Source organism: Thamnophis sirtalis, unplaced genomic scaffold, assembly GCF_051295495.1.
Source record: "Thamnophis sirtalis isolate CommonGarterSnake01/CBP01778 unplaced genomic scaffold, rThaSir2_p1.2 scaffold_3, whole genome shotgun sequence".
In the NCBI taxonomy this organism is placed as follows: domain Eukaryota; kingdom Metazoa; phylum Chordata; class Lepidosauria; order Squamata; family Natricidae; genus Thamnophis; species Thamnophis sirtalis.
The window spans coordinates 83,963,176-83,979,844 of record NW_028261383.1 but is presented as its reverse complement, the minus strand read 5'-3'; the positions used below and the strand labels follow the sequence as shown (position 1 = coordinate 83,979,844).

Here is a 16,669-nt window from a genome sequence, read left to right as displayed (position 1 = left end):
TAAATGATTTGGGAATGAAAATTCAAATTAGCTGAGGCATAGATGACTATTTTATTTGTATTTATACAGATAAAAATAATCCCTTTAGAATATCTGTGTAAACATATGATACCATATTTCTGAACCCCAATGAAATCAATTAATGGAAATTAAATGTTCAAAGTTTCACAGTCTGACAGATACTATCTTTGTGTAAAGTCACTTGGTATAAACACACACTTGTGAAGGGAGAGCAATCAAAGCATCCAAATTGAATTGCAACTATACGGCAATTAGTTTATTGATTTAATTAAGAATGCCACCTTTCTAATTCTCAGGTCATGATTGAAACATTTTCTGATTAACAATATTTGTTGTTAATAGGGCAGCAGTATATATTAAGAAAACCATTCTAAGAATCATGATGATGAGACAAAAGAACCATGATTAATAGGAATAAACATGTCACAAGTTGTAAGGCATAAATTTGGCATTACTGAAATATTTCTAATGGTAAACCAAAAGTAATGTTGTTTAGATAAAGCATCCTGTCAAACTCCCACAATCTCATCTGTTGCCAATATAGCATCTCTTTAATTAGACTATTATAATAATATAAATTATAACATCTTTTGGTCTTTTCAATTACTGGTAAAATCAGGTTAATTCTCTTCCTAGAGTTATGCACAGTGAAGTGGTCAACCCATATTCATGGGGAAATAAATCCCCATGATTATTATTATTTTTTAAATGTGGTCTCCAGTTCAGAGATTCCTTGTGTCAAGTTGTTTGATACCATACCTTCAATTAAATTGATTGCTTTGCAAGTTTGAACATCAATCGAATAATGGGCCTAGCTTTAACCAACTCTTTCCATACAGATTAGGGGTTATTAACACCTAGCATCTCGTGGAGAACTTACATATGTTTTAGATTTGCATTTTCATGTATCATTCTAATGCTATACAGTATATTTTCAGCAACAGCATAGAGCTCACTGTGCAACTTTCAACTTATTTATGTGAAATTAAAAGCACACCAATACCTATCTGGTAAAATTCTTGAAATGTTTTCAATTATTACAAAGCTTAGGATACTCAGTTCAATACTCAATATATATTTCGTAACACATATAATAATACATACTGGCATAGGGAGAGTTGGCAGCAGATCCGTTCAGGAAGGTTGGAGAACCACCTAAATTGGACATTCCAGCATTTCCATAACCATTCATGCTTGTTGTGACAGAGTTGTAGTTTGTCTGCTGAGGGGTAGTGCTTGGCACATAACCATGAGGAGACACACTGCTTGAGTTGCGAGTAAAACCTTTTTCAGGAAGGAGAAAAAAACACAACAGCTGTTTTTCAACCAAAAGTTCCACCCAGTTTCAAAACATTCCAAACCATAATATGCTAAAACTGGATGAGATTTCAGTAAAAAAAAATGCAATTATGGGGAAAAATTTGAGGGAGTGGCTTTTTAAAATAGCTTATAAATCAATTATAAATTATTTATACTAATGTGCCCTATAATCACATTTTCTATGTGTCATCGAAAATGGATTAAAGTGTAAACATTATTACAATATTCCAACTATAAACAATTAAAAATCTAAACCAGAAAGAAAATCCAAATTGTTACAAATATAGTATGATAAAAAAATATTATATGGATTGCTGGAACTGAAACTTCTATGAGTGACATAGATAACCAAGGTATTTGAAAACAACTGAAAATGTAGAAGAAACAGAAAAACTTTGCCTGGTGCTGAAAGAATCACAATTACGGATGCCAGACAAGCTTTCATGGGAAAAGCATTCCATAGTGGCAATCCACCAATAAAAATATAGAGAACATTTAAGTAAGCATGATGCACTGTAGCGGGTCATAAACAGTAGAAGATATTGCAAGCTGCTGTGGGATACAGCCCAATGCATTATTATATCATAATTTTCTTCAGACATTTTCAGACATGCATTCAGCAACCTGTTAACCATTTGTGACAAATCCTTAATATTTTTTTAAAAAAGGGCAAAAAGTGTTTCTTTCTTGTTAAATCTGGAAAATGATTAAATTGGTTCTAAAACATTAAAACAAAGACAGTCATTTTTGCAATGTTAGCAACTTCTGAGATCTATTTATTAGAATACTTATGAAGACGATCAATTAAAAAAAAAGAAAACAAATACCACAACGCACTTTGGGTTGTGGGTTTTGTGGCCTTGATTGCATGAAATAAACAAGAAGTATCTAACTAAAAAAAGGAATACTCATCCCTTAATAAAATAATAAAAATGGGCTGGATGTAATAATAATCCCAGAAGTGCAACTAAAACTATTATCTGGATTCTGAAGCTCATGATATCCCAACATGTTATATTGCCCTATTGAAACTTTTCTAGTCTGATTCTAGACTGATTCTAGTCACCCCCCCGAGACCAGAATTCCTGATCGCAGGAACATTTCCTAAGTAACATTGCTTCCTAATTCTGACATTCTATCAACAATTGAGCCTGTATTGAAATGAAGGAATCATATGCTTAATTTAGGATATTTTCAGTTTTAGATTTATGGATCAAAATTCATTGAAATGTGTGGTTGACAATGTGTTCTGTCCTTCACAAGAACCCTGATTTATCATGCTCTTTTCCACAGATGATTATGCGAATGTGTTTTACATTGCCTGGATTCTGAGCTGTTCTATATAGGACTCTAAAGGAAAAAAGCATGATGGTTGAAAGTAATATGCATTATGATTTTTATTTACCATATGAAAGTCTTGAAAAGAGGGGAGGGGCCTTCTTCAGCTTACCCTGATTGGTGGCCTGTGAGGCTTCTGAGACATTTACTGCTAATTGACCACTAAATGAATTCACACCCATCATGCCAGCATGGACTGATGTATTAGCGAGCGCGGGGAGTTGGTTATGATTACGAGGGACACTGTAGAGTGCTTCTGCAATATCAGCTGCTCTTTTCAGGATTATTTCCTGCCAAAACATGAGTTTAGATATGAAGGAAAGTAATTAAATAAATACAGGTAGGTCCTCGACTTATGACCACAATTAGGTCCAAAATTTATGTTGCTAAGTGAAACATTTGTTAAAGTGAGTTTTGCCATATTTTACAATCTATCTTGCCACAGTTGTTAAGTGAACCACTACAGATGTTAATGTAGCAACACGGTGGTTAAGTGAATCTGGTTTCCCCATGGACTTTGCTCATCAGAAGGTCGCAAAAGGGGAATCATGGGACCCTAAGTTGCAGCAATGGTGATAAATACGAGTCTGCATCTTAGCAATGGAAAACTGAGCAATGAATCAGATTATTATAGTTTCATTTGTTCAAAGGGAATAGTGAATAATAGTAACTGATACCAGGATGAATCAATTCTTTGCTGGTACAGATAGTCCTTGACTAACAAGCACAACTGGGACCAGTATTTCCTGTGCTACACAAGGTTTGTTCACCTCGCTTGTCAGAAGCTGGTGGGGAGGTCTCAAATAGCAATCACGTGACCCGGGGACATTGCAATCATTGTAAATACATGCTGGCTGCATTGTGCCCAAATTTTCATCATGTGACTGTGGGGATCCTGCAACAGTCATAAGTGCAAGGACTGGTCGTAGGTCACTTTTTTCACTGCTGTAGTAACTTCAAACGACACTGAATGAATGGTTGTTAATCGAGGACTACTTGTATTCTATAAAATGGAGACAAAGTTATAAGGTTGAAGATGTTTATATGTAAAATAATACACGCAAAGACATATTACATGTAATACAAGTAGTTCTTAGAAAGAACAAATAGATATGTGTTGGGAAAACCTTTAGTCCAGTCCCAATTTGCAGTGAACAGCTATCTAGCTTCCAGAAAGCAAAAGACACAGAAAAATAGAGCTTCACAGACAAAGGACCGTAAATGGGGAGATTAATCCCAATATTTTGATATCAGACAACTATGTGTGACCATCATTTACTTCAGTGCATGTATTTTTGGAAAGGCACATGATTCCAGTGTTAAACATCTGTCTTCAGTTTAAGGAGCTTGTAAAAGAGTTCTATAAAATCTGGACCCGGCCTACTGAGAATTAGTTAGACCTGTACTTCTTAAATCACACTAAGATAAGGCTCTAAATAGAATGCCTAAATTGTACATTATATTTTACACTGATATTAAGTTAACCACTAGGCACGAACAATTAATAAACAGCTAATACCATACTAGTGTTTTCAAATTCTACTGAAAGCATAACACATTAAAACTATAAAATAGTAATAACACAGAATAGTGTTTTCATTATTTTAACAATGCAAATCAAAAATTAAAATGCTACTGTTAGAAACTTCGAGATGAGTTTGATTCACATGAGAAGTTTTCATAGATCTATTATGGCACCATTAAGGAAGCCTTCCATCCTTCCAAAGTTGGATGAGGACGCAAATTGTTGGGGCCAATATTCTGACTCTGTAAACAACTTACAGAGGGCTGTAAAGTACTGTGAAGTGGTATATAAGTCTAAGAGCTATTCCTATTGCTGTTACTGTTTGCCAATTTGCAATTTTATTTTTATTTGTCCATGCAAGATGACTCTGCACAGATTTCAGAACACCAAACGGAGCACTACTTAACCCAGATTGCATTTACCTGATTGTTATGTGGCATACCATAGAGTGCTTCCACCAGATCAGCTGCCCTCTTGAGTATTACTTCCTGTTAGAAAGAAAAGGAGAATTTTATCCATATTCATGTACAGCAAATGCAGTTCTAACATCGTGCCTTCAATTTTGTTTTCAGTCACAGCTTTGTTTTCAGTCTTACATATCAACAGTGCCTAGTCAACTCAGAATATTGCTAAATCATGAATTCATCCAGTTCACACAAAAGTTAAAAGGTAAAACCTGCTTGAGCTGCAAAATAAAATCTGTCACTCAATTGTCTACTGATTGCACAGAAGCTGCTTGCAGGTTTATTGCCGAATAAGACCTACATTTCTTTGTTCAATTGCAATCAATGTCACCCAGCGCACATTACAGATTTCTTTCATGCTGTTTATTTGGCTCTTAATTTATATAATAGGAACGTGTCCTTATCAGATCAACCATATTGTTAAGCTATCTCTGGATTGCTGTTGCTGATCTGATAACAATACCAAGTTCTATGCTTCGTCTTTTTCCCATAGTTGGGTGCCATAGGCTGGTATTCAAAAAGGAAAGAAAGGTTTTGAAGACAAGCAGCAACTGAGAATAAGATATCAATGTTATTCTTCAGGGAGGGATGTGGGTGGAGTGTCCAAATTTTAAGCATAAGCCTAACTTTAATTTCCATGGTTGCTCACTTCTCCATCTGCTCATTTATTTATCCCTGTTGTGTTCCTAAACTCATTTGTATTATGTACATCTCTTCATTTCCCTGCTCCAGCTTACACCTTCATGGTCCTGAGACTGACATCTGCATAGCACAATGCTCTCTTTATATTTTTAGCACGTAAAACTTTGAGGACAAGAGTGGAGTCAATAAAGGGCATTTGTAAATTACAAGTATCTTTCTACATCACAGAAACAATAATATACATTTGGTTCCCACTATACGTATTAAAATCTTAGTAACTTCTACCCAAAATAATTGATCTTTGTAGGCATGACAGCATAAAAGCTGAATTGTAATACACTTTTGTAAATGCTAGATGTGTTTTTTTAAGAACTGACTTTTGAGTTAAGCTGAAAAGCTTAACTAGGAATGTTTTATACACTAGTTAAAATTTCTAACTAAAAGAAGTAGTAATGCTCAATTTTCATATACTATATAGTCTCTTATCAGAAGAGAGAGATATAATTGCATTCATTTTGCTGTCACCATAACCTCTTCAAAATCCTTGAACAACTCTTCAGATGACAAGCTTTTAGATGCATATTAGCATTTTTCAATTTAAAATTCTCTACAATATATGCAAAAAGAGTTGGCATATTGCAGTAGGTACTTATGATATACATGATGTCCTAAATTTAAAAATGAGATTATAAGTATGTTTTGAACCCCCATACAATTTATCGTTCCTTAGAACCATAGCACACTCTCCCTTTCATAATGCACATTTCAATTTTTTTTAATGCTTGCAGCCAGCTGCATTATATAATTGATGGGTTTTGAATCAATGCATTTGAAACTATTTATTTCTGAAGAGATCACTAGCTCTTGTCTTTGTCCTCTCTATGCATCCTGACCAAAGTACTGAATAATTTACAAGCGTATGAATTGAATGCACACAATACCCATATGGAATCAGGCCATGCTGGTTCAGCCAAGCTACTTAAAAAATCAGTGAGCTCAGCCTGCCTTGTAAAAGATTAAAAATCTAGAATACAAGATAAAAACAGCTTGTCACATTTGACTTTTCCAGTTCCTAGTAAATTAAAACATCTTATCCAGACAAGATAATTTTGGAAATGTAATGCTATCCCAGGTGACATCATCAGCTGTTGCATAACATTATTATAAAATGGCAAATCTCTCTTGTTGTTATGAGAAATATGTCTTATATCTTATGTCCTATATGTCTTATAAGCCCATATTAATAATAAAAACTGTATTTTGCTTTAAGTCTGAGCATCAATATGCACAAAATAAATCAGATATTAACTTTGGAACAGTTTAATTCTGCCAATGGAATTTCCACACAAAATGATAACTTTATTTTTGTGTGGAAATTCCATTGATGGAATTAAACTTTTGGACGGTCTTAAAGTAACTACAGGCAATCTAAACTTCCATTCTTCACAGGTAGTTTCTTAATAGTTGGTAAGATTACAATAAAACAATTCTAATTGCAGACACTTTCTCATAATTTCTCATTGGAATATATTGAATAAGCATCACTACAATTTACATATTGCCACTGTTTAGGTTCCATTTCTTTATAACAAGGAATTGCCTATACATTTCATGTTTTCTTAACAAAATTGCTACATAATAACACTGTTCTTTCATTTAGCTTTCTCAGATGTTGCAAAACAATTATGGAAAAAATCTTGTGAGGTAATTTTTAAACTTTTATATAAAAATGCTAGTTTTTCTGTTCTATTGTATGTTAATATAGAACATTCTACACAGCGACCAATGTAATTTAAAACATTTTAGGTTTCAACCCATTTCTGAGAACAGTCCTGACTTCAGACACAATGTGATGCGTAAAAGTCTTCTAGAAAGTACCGTTCATGCAACAGCCCTGGCAAGGTGGTTGAATTGCAGTCACCAGAAAATTGTTCTCACCTCCATGTCATTATGTTCACAGCGAACCAACCCCGAGCGTGTTTGTGTTCGGGATCTAATATATTGCCTTTCAATCAGAGCTGAGAGCCACTGAACACATAGACAGAACATGACGAGCAGGTCAGGAAAGCAATAAAGATTTTACAGAGCTGTCCAAGGTGCTAAATTTACTCAATAATGGGTTTGGCACCATAGTGTTAACCTCTCATTTACTACCAGTTTGAGAGACTAAATTGAAGTAGCTGACTTCATTTACCTTGAAATGTATATTTTATAACATTATGTAAGTAGATTGAAAGGGCACTGCAGCTTTTAACAATTTAAGGGGCTAAAGCATGTTCAAGATTATGGCTGGCTATTTATCTTAGATTGTATATTGTACTTAAAAGTATATGGAATATTACAATGTACTGATTAACCTTCTGAATGTTATTGTAAGACGGTAGCTGATATAAAAACATACCTAAGCCTTTGAAAGCAATATTGTGCTGCTGAAAGGGTGCCTAAAGAGCACCACAGAAAGGTTGTCTTTAAATAGACGATTAGAGCACTGTAAATACATTCACATACCAATATTTAATATTTGTTTTTGGATTAACGAGTTGCAATATTCCCATGTGAATTAATAGTATTAAGAATGCATATTCCTTTCCATGACCCCAGCCTATGCCCCTTTCCTTCTGATAACTTATCAAACTTCTATTCTAGACATACTCACTGGGTATTAAATATTAACACTGAAGACGATAGGCAAAAGGTTGCAACTGTTCTTTTTAGAGACTAAAACAACTCATTTAAGAATCGGAGAGCTAACATTTTTAAGAGAGTATCTGGAAAAATAGGAGCATTATCCCTGTATTTTTATTTGTTTATTTGATGTCATCATGGATTGGCTAAGGCTTGACGAGATTAAAGTGGTACACCAACCCCTACAAAATTAATCAAAGATGATAAATCAGATGAATGACTTAGTTTTTTTTTTAGCAAAGAAAATAAATATTTGGTTTATGGCTGTTAGTAGTCTGTAACCAGAAAGCTCGGAGGTCAGAAAGCATGTGCTATATGTTCACTCTAATCCTTACGATTTAGGAGAAAAAGGAATTCTGGCTGTAAGAAAAGTCTTCAGTCAATCAGCTATCTGCAAGACCAACTCAGTACTTCAGAATTTATTGTTCTTGAGAATGATTACTCGTTTATGTTGAACCTCAGAATTTAATAGGAGCTATTTCTGGTTAGGTTGAAAGAGAAAAAGGGAAGTTCAAGCTTTTTGTAGAAGGATTTAAAAAGGGAGTGTATTATAGTGCACTGACCTACACTTAACTTTTAAGCGTTACTGAAGGAGAAGATTCTTACACAATTCAGAAGGATCAGCAAAGTAGAAATCCACAAAAAGAAGATGTGTGGTTTGATTATTATTAACTGATATTGTGCAACTTTTATTACAGAGTAATTCATAATAGTTTTGTAAAATCAGCAAGAAATAGTGATGGGATAAAGAGGAAAGAAATCTATCTAACAGATCAAGACTTCTATCATTTGGATATGTGCATGTAGTGTTTTTTTGTAAGCTTTATTAGGACAGGAAAGAACAACTTATGAATTACATAGGCTATTACCATCACACACACATATATATATATACACATATGTGAGTGTGTGTGCATGTGTGTGTGCGTATACATACATACATATACATATATACTTATGCATATGCATATGCATATGTATATGTATGTTTGTGTACAGTTTAATCAAAAGAAATAACAAATACTTTTCTTGCATTTAGCTTATTTATTATTTCAGAATATAGTCGAGAAAAATAGCAGGCTCTTTTCTAAAAGGAAAGCAAGATGAGAAAGAAATTCAGTACTAATTAGCCAAGATAATTACTGAATTGAAAGTGATCTTATGTACTCAGATATCCTAATGCTTTAACTTTTTTCACTCAATCTTTCCATTCTGAAACAACACAAAGAATCAAATATAAAAATGAACCTGGGGTGATATTATATTATAAGAGATACAATTCTGAAGAAAAGCGATGTGTCTATGGAAATAATATGTTTGGAAGTTGGAGTAAAACACCACATTTCCTTAGGGTTTCTATCACAATATTCAATATGAATAGTACCAATGATAATTTATCAATTCATGTCACTTGCTTTTAACATGATTGTATAATATCTTATGCAACTGTTCAAGGTTTTCTTGGCTTAATCACTCTTCTCACAATTAGATCAATTAAGAAATGGGTAAAATGAACACTGTAGGTAAATTCTGATTTTTTTTATAACAAGTGATTAATGTTAATAACCAGCCACCTTCAAAGAATTGTTTGTTGCAAGCAATATATTTTCAGTCAATAACTGTCCACAACATATGAAGCTTATCAATTACTTAAGCCCCAAGAGTGATAGGAGATTTTTAAACTCTATTAGCATTATATTGTGACAAAATTAAACAAGAAATCATTCATCTTTCATAGAAGTGCTTTATGACAACAATTTCATTTATATTTTTCATATGCCATTTGCAGCTGATCAATTCTGACCTCTAGTTTCTTATTTCATTGATGCTACAGCAACACACCACATTATATTCTAATAAAAATTCTGATTTTGCAAGAAAGCAGGTCTTGAAAACTTCAGATTTAAAGATTGCTAATTGATTTGAACAATCTCATCCAACTTAGACAAAATATGACTAAAACATCTGTGAAGTTTTAGTTATTATAGTAACACATACCCCTTTATATTAGGATCTTACTGCATATGCCAGGGTATTTTTCCATGTAAAACATATGCTATATTATTGAGTTCTATTAACATCTGGCACTTGCTCATTCATCTGTTCACCCAAAATATATATAATAATCTCTTAGGTTTAAAAATTACTTGCATTTTTCTGACACTCCTATCTGGATAGAATCATTGCTGCTATTTTTGGTGTAAAATAACCCTTATCTACAGGTAATATGAAATAACACAAAATACTATTGATATTAAATGATAAAGAATCAACATCTCAATCCAACATTCACACTCTATGCATATCTATGTGTGCACATGTACTTTTAATTTCCTGAGCACTGTTAAATGGTAATTAACAATGTAAAAAGACTCAACCCCCGCTCCCCAGATGTTATGGCTTTAGTTAGTTTAGAAAGCCAGAGCTTGCTTATACCCTCATACCTATTTTTCTGATTTAACTCTTCAAGATGTCTTACCAGGCTTACTCATTGTCTGCACTATCCCCTTGTCTACCGTCTCAAACTCTACAAGTCCATCTAAACTTTTAAATAAAACTTATGTCTGACGGAATCTTGTGGATAATGAAATTCAGGATCCCGAAGTGTAGTCTCCAGCAGGTAAAAGTTTCCAATTTCCTTTGTGTGTCTAATTTAAAATAACAGGCACTGGGTGATGGTAAAGACCTTAGTTACTGAAAAACTGCTCTCAGTGTAAACAATGCTAAACTAGCTTAGTCTTCTGCCAGACCAAACATTACAGTCCATGCCTTAGGCACTAACATAAACGCTCACTGAATGACCTTGTCACCTGCTCTACACACTGAGCCAAGCTGATAAAGGAAATATGGTAAGCATATATAAAATAGTAATTTTTAAATAGTAAAGAGCAAGTGTTTGCAGGCATCAAGCCATTAATATATTATAAATAAATAAGAAAAAACCAGTGTCCTGATCACAAGGTGGAGGGGAGGAGTAAAAATCTCAGCAAGGAAGGGGGAAAAATAAACCATCAATTCATCTAGTTGCTATTGTAAGGAAAAATACCATGCTATGTAAATTCTTGTTTTTTCAATGTATGTATTTCTATGTGTAGCTTGGCATTCCTTTCTTGAAAACTGCCTATCAAACATAAGAGTAGGAACATAGAGTTCTGCTACATGTTAGTCATACTTACTATGGCTAAACCAACATGGAAAAGGCAACTGGCCAACTAAAACAGAGTTTTAGTTGATGGACAAAGTTTAAGATTCTTGGTCACCGAATTTGAGAGAATTTGTTTATTAAGTAAATTTCCTTGTGGTTCCAATCAAAGCAGGTAAATCAGGTCTTTAAAAATAGATTATCTTCAAAGGTACTTGTCTGTTATTTGGATCATGGGAATCTTTCTACAAAACATTATAATATGATCTGGTAGAAGCCTAAGGACTTTTTATTCAATACAATACAATACAATACAATACAATACAATACAATACAATACAATACAATACAATACAATACAATACAATACAATAGCAGAGTTGGAAGGGACCTTGGAAGTCTTCTAGTCCAACCACCTGCCTAGGCAGGAAACCCTATACCATTTCAGACAAATGGCTATCCAACATCTTCTTAAAGACTTCCAGTGTTGGAGCATTCACAACTTCTGGAGGCAAGCTGTTCTTTCTAGTGAACCTTTCCATGGCTTTCCCAAGCACATGTCAAAGAGATGCAAGAAGATGACTATGAGGTTTATGTGGCAGATATATTACATATGAAAAGTTATAATCAGCTGAACTTAAAAATTGTTATATAGTACTTACCAACACTTGGTATATGCCCCCTAAGATTGTGCTTAATCTTACAAGAAAGAATAGAATATAGGCTTTTTTTTTTTTAAAAAAAAAACCTTCATAAGAAAGATAGAACTCTCCAAAGAGAATAAAGTTATTGGAGATATTTAACTATTGTCTCTTAATGGGACTTACAGTAAAAGAAAAAGATGATGTTTCTGATTTTTGGTAGTATTTTGTTCTATTTTTCCCAGGCTGGGAATGTTAAAAAAAGCAGAGGGGAGGGGGAATGTTATATTAAAATGATAAAAATCCCTCTCCTACTATAACCCTTACAAATGAATACACTCACTTACATTTTATCATAGGAATAATTTTTTAAAAGTCTCTGGAAGGGGCATTCTCATTACAGTAAAAGTCCACTTCAGACCCAATTGAAATGAAAAGAAAAAGCACAGCTTACATCTAGATACCAAGTGGTAATTTCTAGGGAAACATAAAATGCCAAATGTATAACAATTATGTTTTATAACTCTGTGTTCAAAGAACTTAATAGTATTTTATTGCACTGAGAGGCTTCAGCTGAAGCAGACCTATTTTACTGGAGTGCTCCCTGCCTTATGTTGTTAAAGCACTTCATCAACTTTCTTTCTTATTATCAGCAAGAGAAAGATGTGATTAATTTTTGAACATGCATCCCTAAAAATCTGGCTGAAGCAAATTTCTCTAAGCAGATGTTTCAAACAGTTATATAAACGGATGAATTAAATTTCTTCAGGAATATCAGGAGCATAAGATATCTGATATCAACCCAAACAAAGGCTAGAATTGTGATAATTATCATTGCATTTAATCTTAATTGCATTCTCTTTCAAGCATTTGTTAAAAACCTTACGGTAAGGGGGTAAAGGAAAAGACCAATGATTAAACAGGCAGGTAGGCAGAAAACAGATAAATAGACAATCATTCATTGTATCAAATTGTATTTTAATGTCATTTTATCAAATACCTAATAGATGTCAAGTGGATCACAAAGTTGTTGACTATGTATATTTTCATTATTTTTTATTCTCAAACAAATAAGTGCAAACAGCTGGCAGTGATTGTGAACCAGCTGAATAAATTACTTGGTAAGGTCTGTGAGCCAGGGCCAAATGCCATGATTACTACAGTAAGGGTAGAATACATGCATTTTTTCCCTGGAAGGCAATCTAGGTTTCCATACTGTAGCCAGAAGATGTTACAGTTAGGGAACTAAAATATTTGGTTTTTTATTAATAAAATGTCAGGGAATTTTCTTTTAGTTCTAATTAATATTGTTGAAGGACTATTAATTCTCCTTTTGTATTGTGCTTTTAATTTGTTTAATAGGTATCAAAATTCTTTGGTGCTCAGAGTTATTTTTTTTTTAGATGGGCAGCTGTACAAATTCAACAAATAAATAAAATAGCACAAGTATTTCACTGATAATTGAAATGTATATATTGAGTGTAATTTTTCATTGTCGTGAACCACCCGTGAATCCTAACTATGAGGTCAATAGTGGTCAAGATATTGGCCTAGAAGCCAGGAGACTCTGAGTCCTGCTTTAGGCATGAAAGTCAATTCGGTGACTTTGGACCAGTCACTATATCTCAACCCAACCCACCTCAAAGGGTTCTTATTGTGAGGAAAACAGAAACAGGAAGGAATATTAGGTTTGTTTGCTGCCTTGAGTTGTTTATTAAAAATAATGAAGTGGGATAAACATACATAAATAAGGAATACAAGACCTATTAGTTCAGATGGTGATTTTACAAATGAACAAGCCACCAAGATTTTACAAATGAACAATCTCCAAGATTACAGTATGCCATGTCCTGTATCTGTAATGTAACACAGTCTGTAAACCTCTTTGTTTCCTAAGGAAGAAAAAAAGGCAAACCTTTCCTGCATACTTTACTAAATGACATCATCATAACAAGAACAAAGATTTTGTTTTACTGTCCACTTCCAGGGTTCCATAAATTATGCAGCGCTCATATTTCATCTAAAAAACACACACTATGTATCTTTTGATTTTTACTTTAAACAGGCAACATTGGTGCTCTACAGGGATGTCCTATGAAATTACTAAAACTAAGTCCCATTTCATAAATAACACAATGAACCACTATTAGTTTGACTAGAAAACACATTCATGGTTGACTCATCTAAACCAATTGCCTTATTTGTGGAATGAGAGGCATATAAATTTAATAAATAATTAAACAAACACACAGGCTAAGCCAGTAGTAAATATTTGCCACCATTTGTGCAAAGGATGCCAGATTAAGGATATTGCTATAAATCCCAAAGAATAAATAGTTTACCTTACATATGAGGAAGAAATGGTCATAACTAACATTAGGATTACTTAAAATTAATTCATGGTGATTAATTCACGGTGATTAAGCTTCTCATTGAATACTGGGAGAAAAAAAAACTTGTAGGTTTTGTTCCTGACCATTATATACGGTTGCACCAAGATAGGTTCCTAAGAAAATGTGCATTTTATCACATCTATGGGAACTGTCATTTGATTCTGTGAGTCCTATACTGATTAAAGCTATAGTTATGGTGAAAAAACCAGAGCTTCACTGAGAATGAAGTTCACTGAGGATGTCCATGAGAGTAATCGGTAAACACTGTAAAAATCAATATGCATGTAAGCCTCTACAAAGCAGCTGGCTTTGTGTGCTTGATCTACTGAATACTCCCCAAACATGCAAAGTATCTCCTTTGACCTTCTGAACTAGAGAGGAACTTACTGAAGGAATGGCATTCCCTTTATAACACAGATAAGCCCTATGAACCTGACCTAGCAATTACTAATTTTAGTGGATATTGCATAAACCCTTATCTTATAAATAAATAAACATGGTTCTTCAAACACCAGGAAGTAGAAAACACAGAAAACAATGGGGCTTCTTTCTCATAACAAAGAAATCACCTCAGGAACAGTCAGGAGCTGAGGCAGACTATATGTGCATGAGAGAAAGATGCTTGATTTTTTTTCTTTGGGAGAAAAAAAAATTAATGACCCTTGAAGTCAAACAGAAACAGAAAGTGACACTACACATATAGAAACAGACCAGCCTTTTGAATATAATCTTCTAAGGTATCTTCCATCTTTCAAAACTCTTGTTCCTCGGGTCCATTATATTTTAGCCAGGTTTTGGCTCAAAATAGTACATAGAACATGTCTCATTTAATGTTGCTCAGGTATTACTGAAGTTGTGACAACTATCAGGTAATAAAGAGGGATGCTTATTATCTGTAAAAGTTTCAAAACCAAAATATTTTACCACACCATATTTTGACCCCCCAAAAAGTTTTCTTTCCCTCCTGATCTTAAGAAAAATGTTCCAGTGCTGTTCTGACAAATTTTGAAACTGTTTGAAGTTCTACAACTTTAAAAGGGGCTATTTTGAGTTCACAATATTTCCAGAATGATCAGGCTGGTTATTCCAGGCTTAAAATGGGGTGTTCTGAGATTGAAAACAGGACATTTAGTGATCAAAATGTTTTGAATTTGGAGCATTTTGTATATCACTGACTACAGAGATAAGACAATAAAACAGCAGTAGTAAATGTTTACTAAATGTAGACTGGTATAGTCCCTTAACTCATTCTACTAAATGGAGATTTATTAGCTCAAGTAGGTGAAAAATTTGTTCTAAAGATAGAATCACAATATAAAACCTTTCATAATCCATTTCCACACTTCCCACATTTTAGTAAAGTTTCTAACATACAAGATTTCAGAGTCCACTGGAATTGGACAACAGATTAATTTAAATAGATTTAAATAATGATAATAAAATGAAGGTCTCTGGTGCTTTAGAATTCAAACAGGCAAGCATCTGCAACCCAACACACCAGATTTAATACTTATCGATAAGAAAGACAAAAATTTCTGGATAGAGCATATTGCAATACCTGGAAACAGCGGAATGGAAGACCAAGAACTGGTGAAAATTACAAAACATAAAGAGCTGCAAATAAAAGTAGAACAACAGTGGCAAAATAAAGCAAAGGAGATAATAATAATAGGTGCCTTGGGTGCAATTTCAAAACATCTCAAGCACCACTTGTACTCCATTGGTATTGACAAAAACATTATCAGTCAACTGCAAAAGCCTTTTTTTTGGGGGGGGAGACACTTCACATTCTGAGATGATACCTTTAACTCTATGAAACAACAGCTTTGCTTATCCTAGGCTCTTGAGAAAGACTTAATAGGTTGATAAAAATGCCAAATCCAGTCTAACATCTTGCTAACCTTATTTATGCAACCAAAATAATGTATGCTATAAGAATGTATTAGCAGACAGTTCTAGCTGTCCAATGCCTCATTTGCAAATTTTATCCATATGTATTTCTGATGTATATATGAGACTATGATAATAACTACTGATCATGTTGATCAGTTATCTCCATAATACCATTGCAAAGAGCACGGAAAGCTGCAGGGCTGACCTTCATATACTCAGCTGAGACAAACAGTCTTAGTAAAAAAAAATTATCAGGAAACACAGCAATGGTAAACATTTAATCTATTCCTCCATTTCCCTGCATTTTCAGTTTGGATCTGGACTTAGTTATATTGATAGTGGAGTGGATCCAGACTGCAGATGTAACAGAAAGCAGGGCAACATATGAAACACTCCTCAGTGGTTTAGCATGTTATTATCTACATCTGTCTGGCTACTGGTTTCGAAATTTCAAGCAGAAAGTATTCCAACTGCAGGGATAAACTACAAACCTTTTGCGCGCAAACTTTACTTCCAGTTGCATAACATAGCGAAATAAAAAAGAGTTTGCATTTAACATGTGCAAGCTATAATGTATTAGATTCGTAATGAGAAAGGCAGACCGG

At 33.8% G+C, this 16,669-nt stretch overlaps 1 protein-coding gene across 8 annotated transcripts in view; it reads right to left on the bottom strand.

Annotated features, from left to right (window-relative positions):
• Positions 1–16,669, bottom strand: part of EBF1 (EBF transcription factor 1) — a 359,655-nt gene that overhangs the window by 10,557 nt on the left and 332,429 nt on the right. For all 8 annotated transcript variants that reach the window (XM_014059163.2, XM_014059169.2, XM_014059167.2 and 5 more), the window contains exons 12-14: positions 4,627–4,692; positions 2,792–2,969; positions 1,126–1,305 (exon numbers count right to left, since the gene is read on the bottom strand). In XM_014059163.2, the coding sequence (XP_013914638.1) occupies positions 1,126–1,305; positions 2,792–2,969; positions 4,627–4,692 (424 nt within the window). The remainder of the gene's footprint in view (positions 1–1,125; positions 1,306–2,791; positions 2,970–4,626; positions 4,693–16,669) is intronic.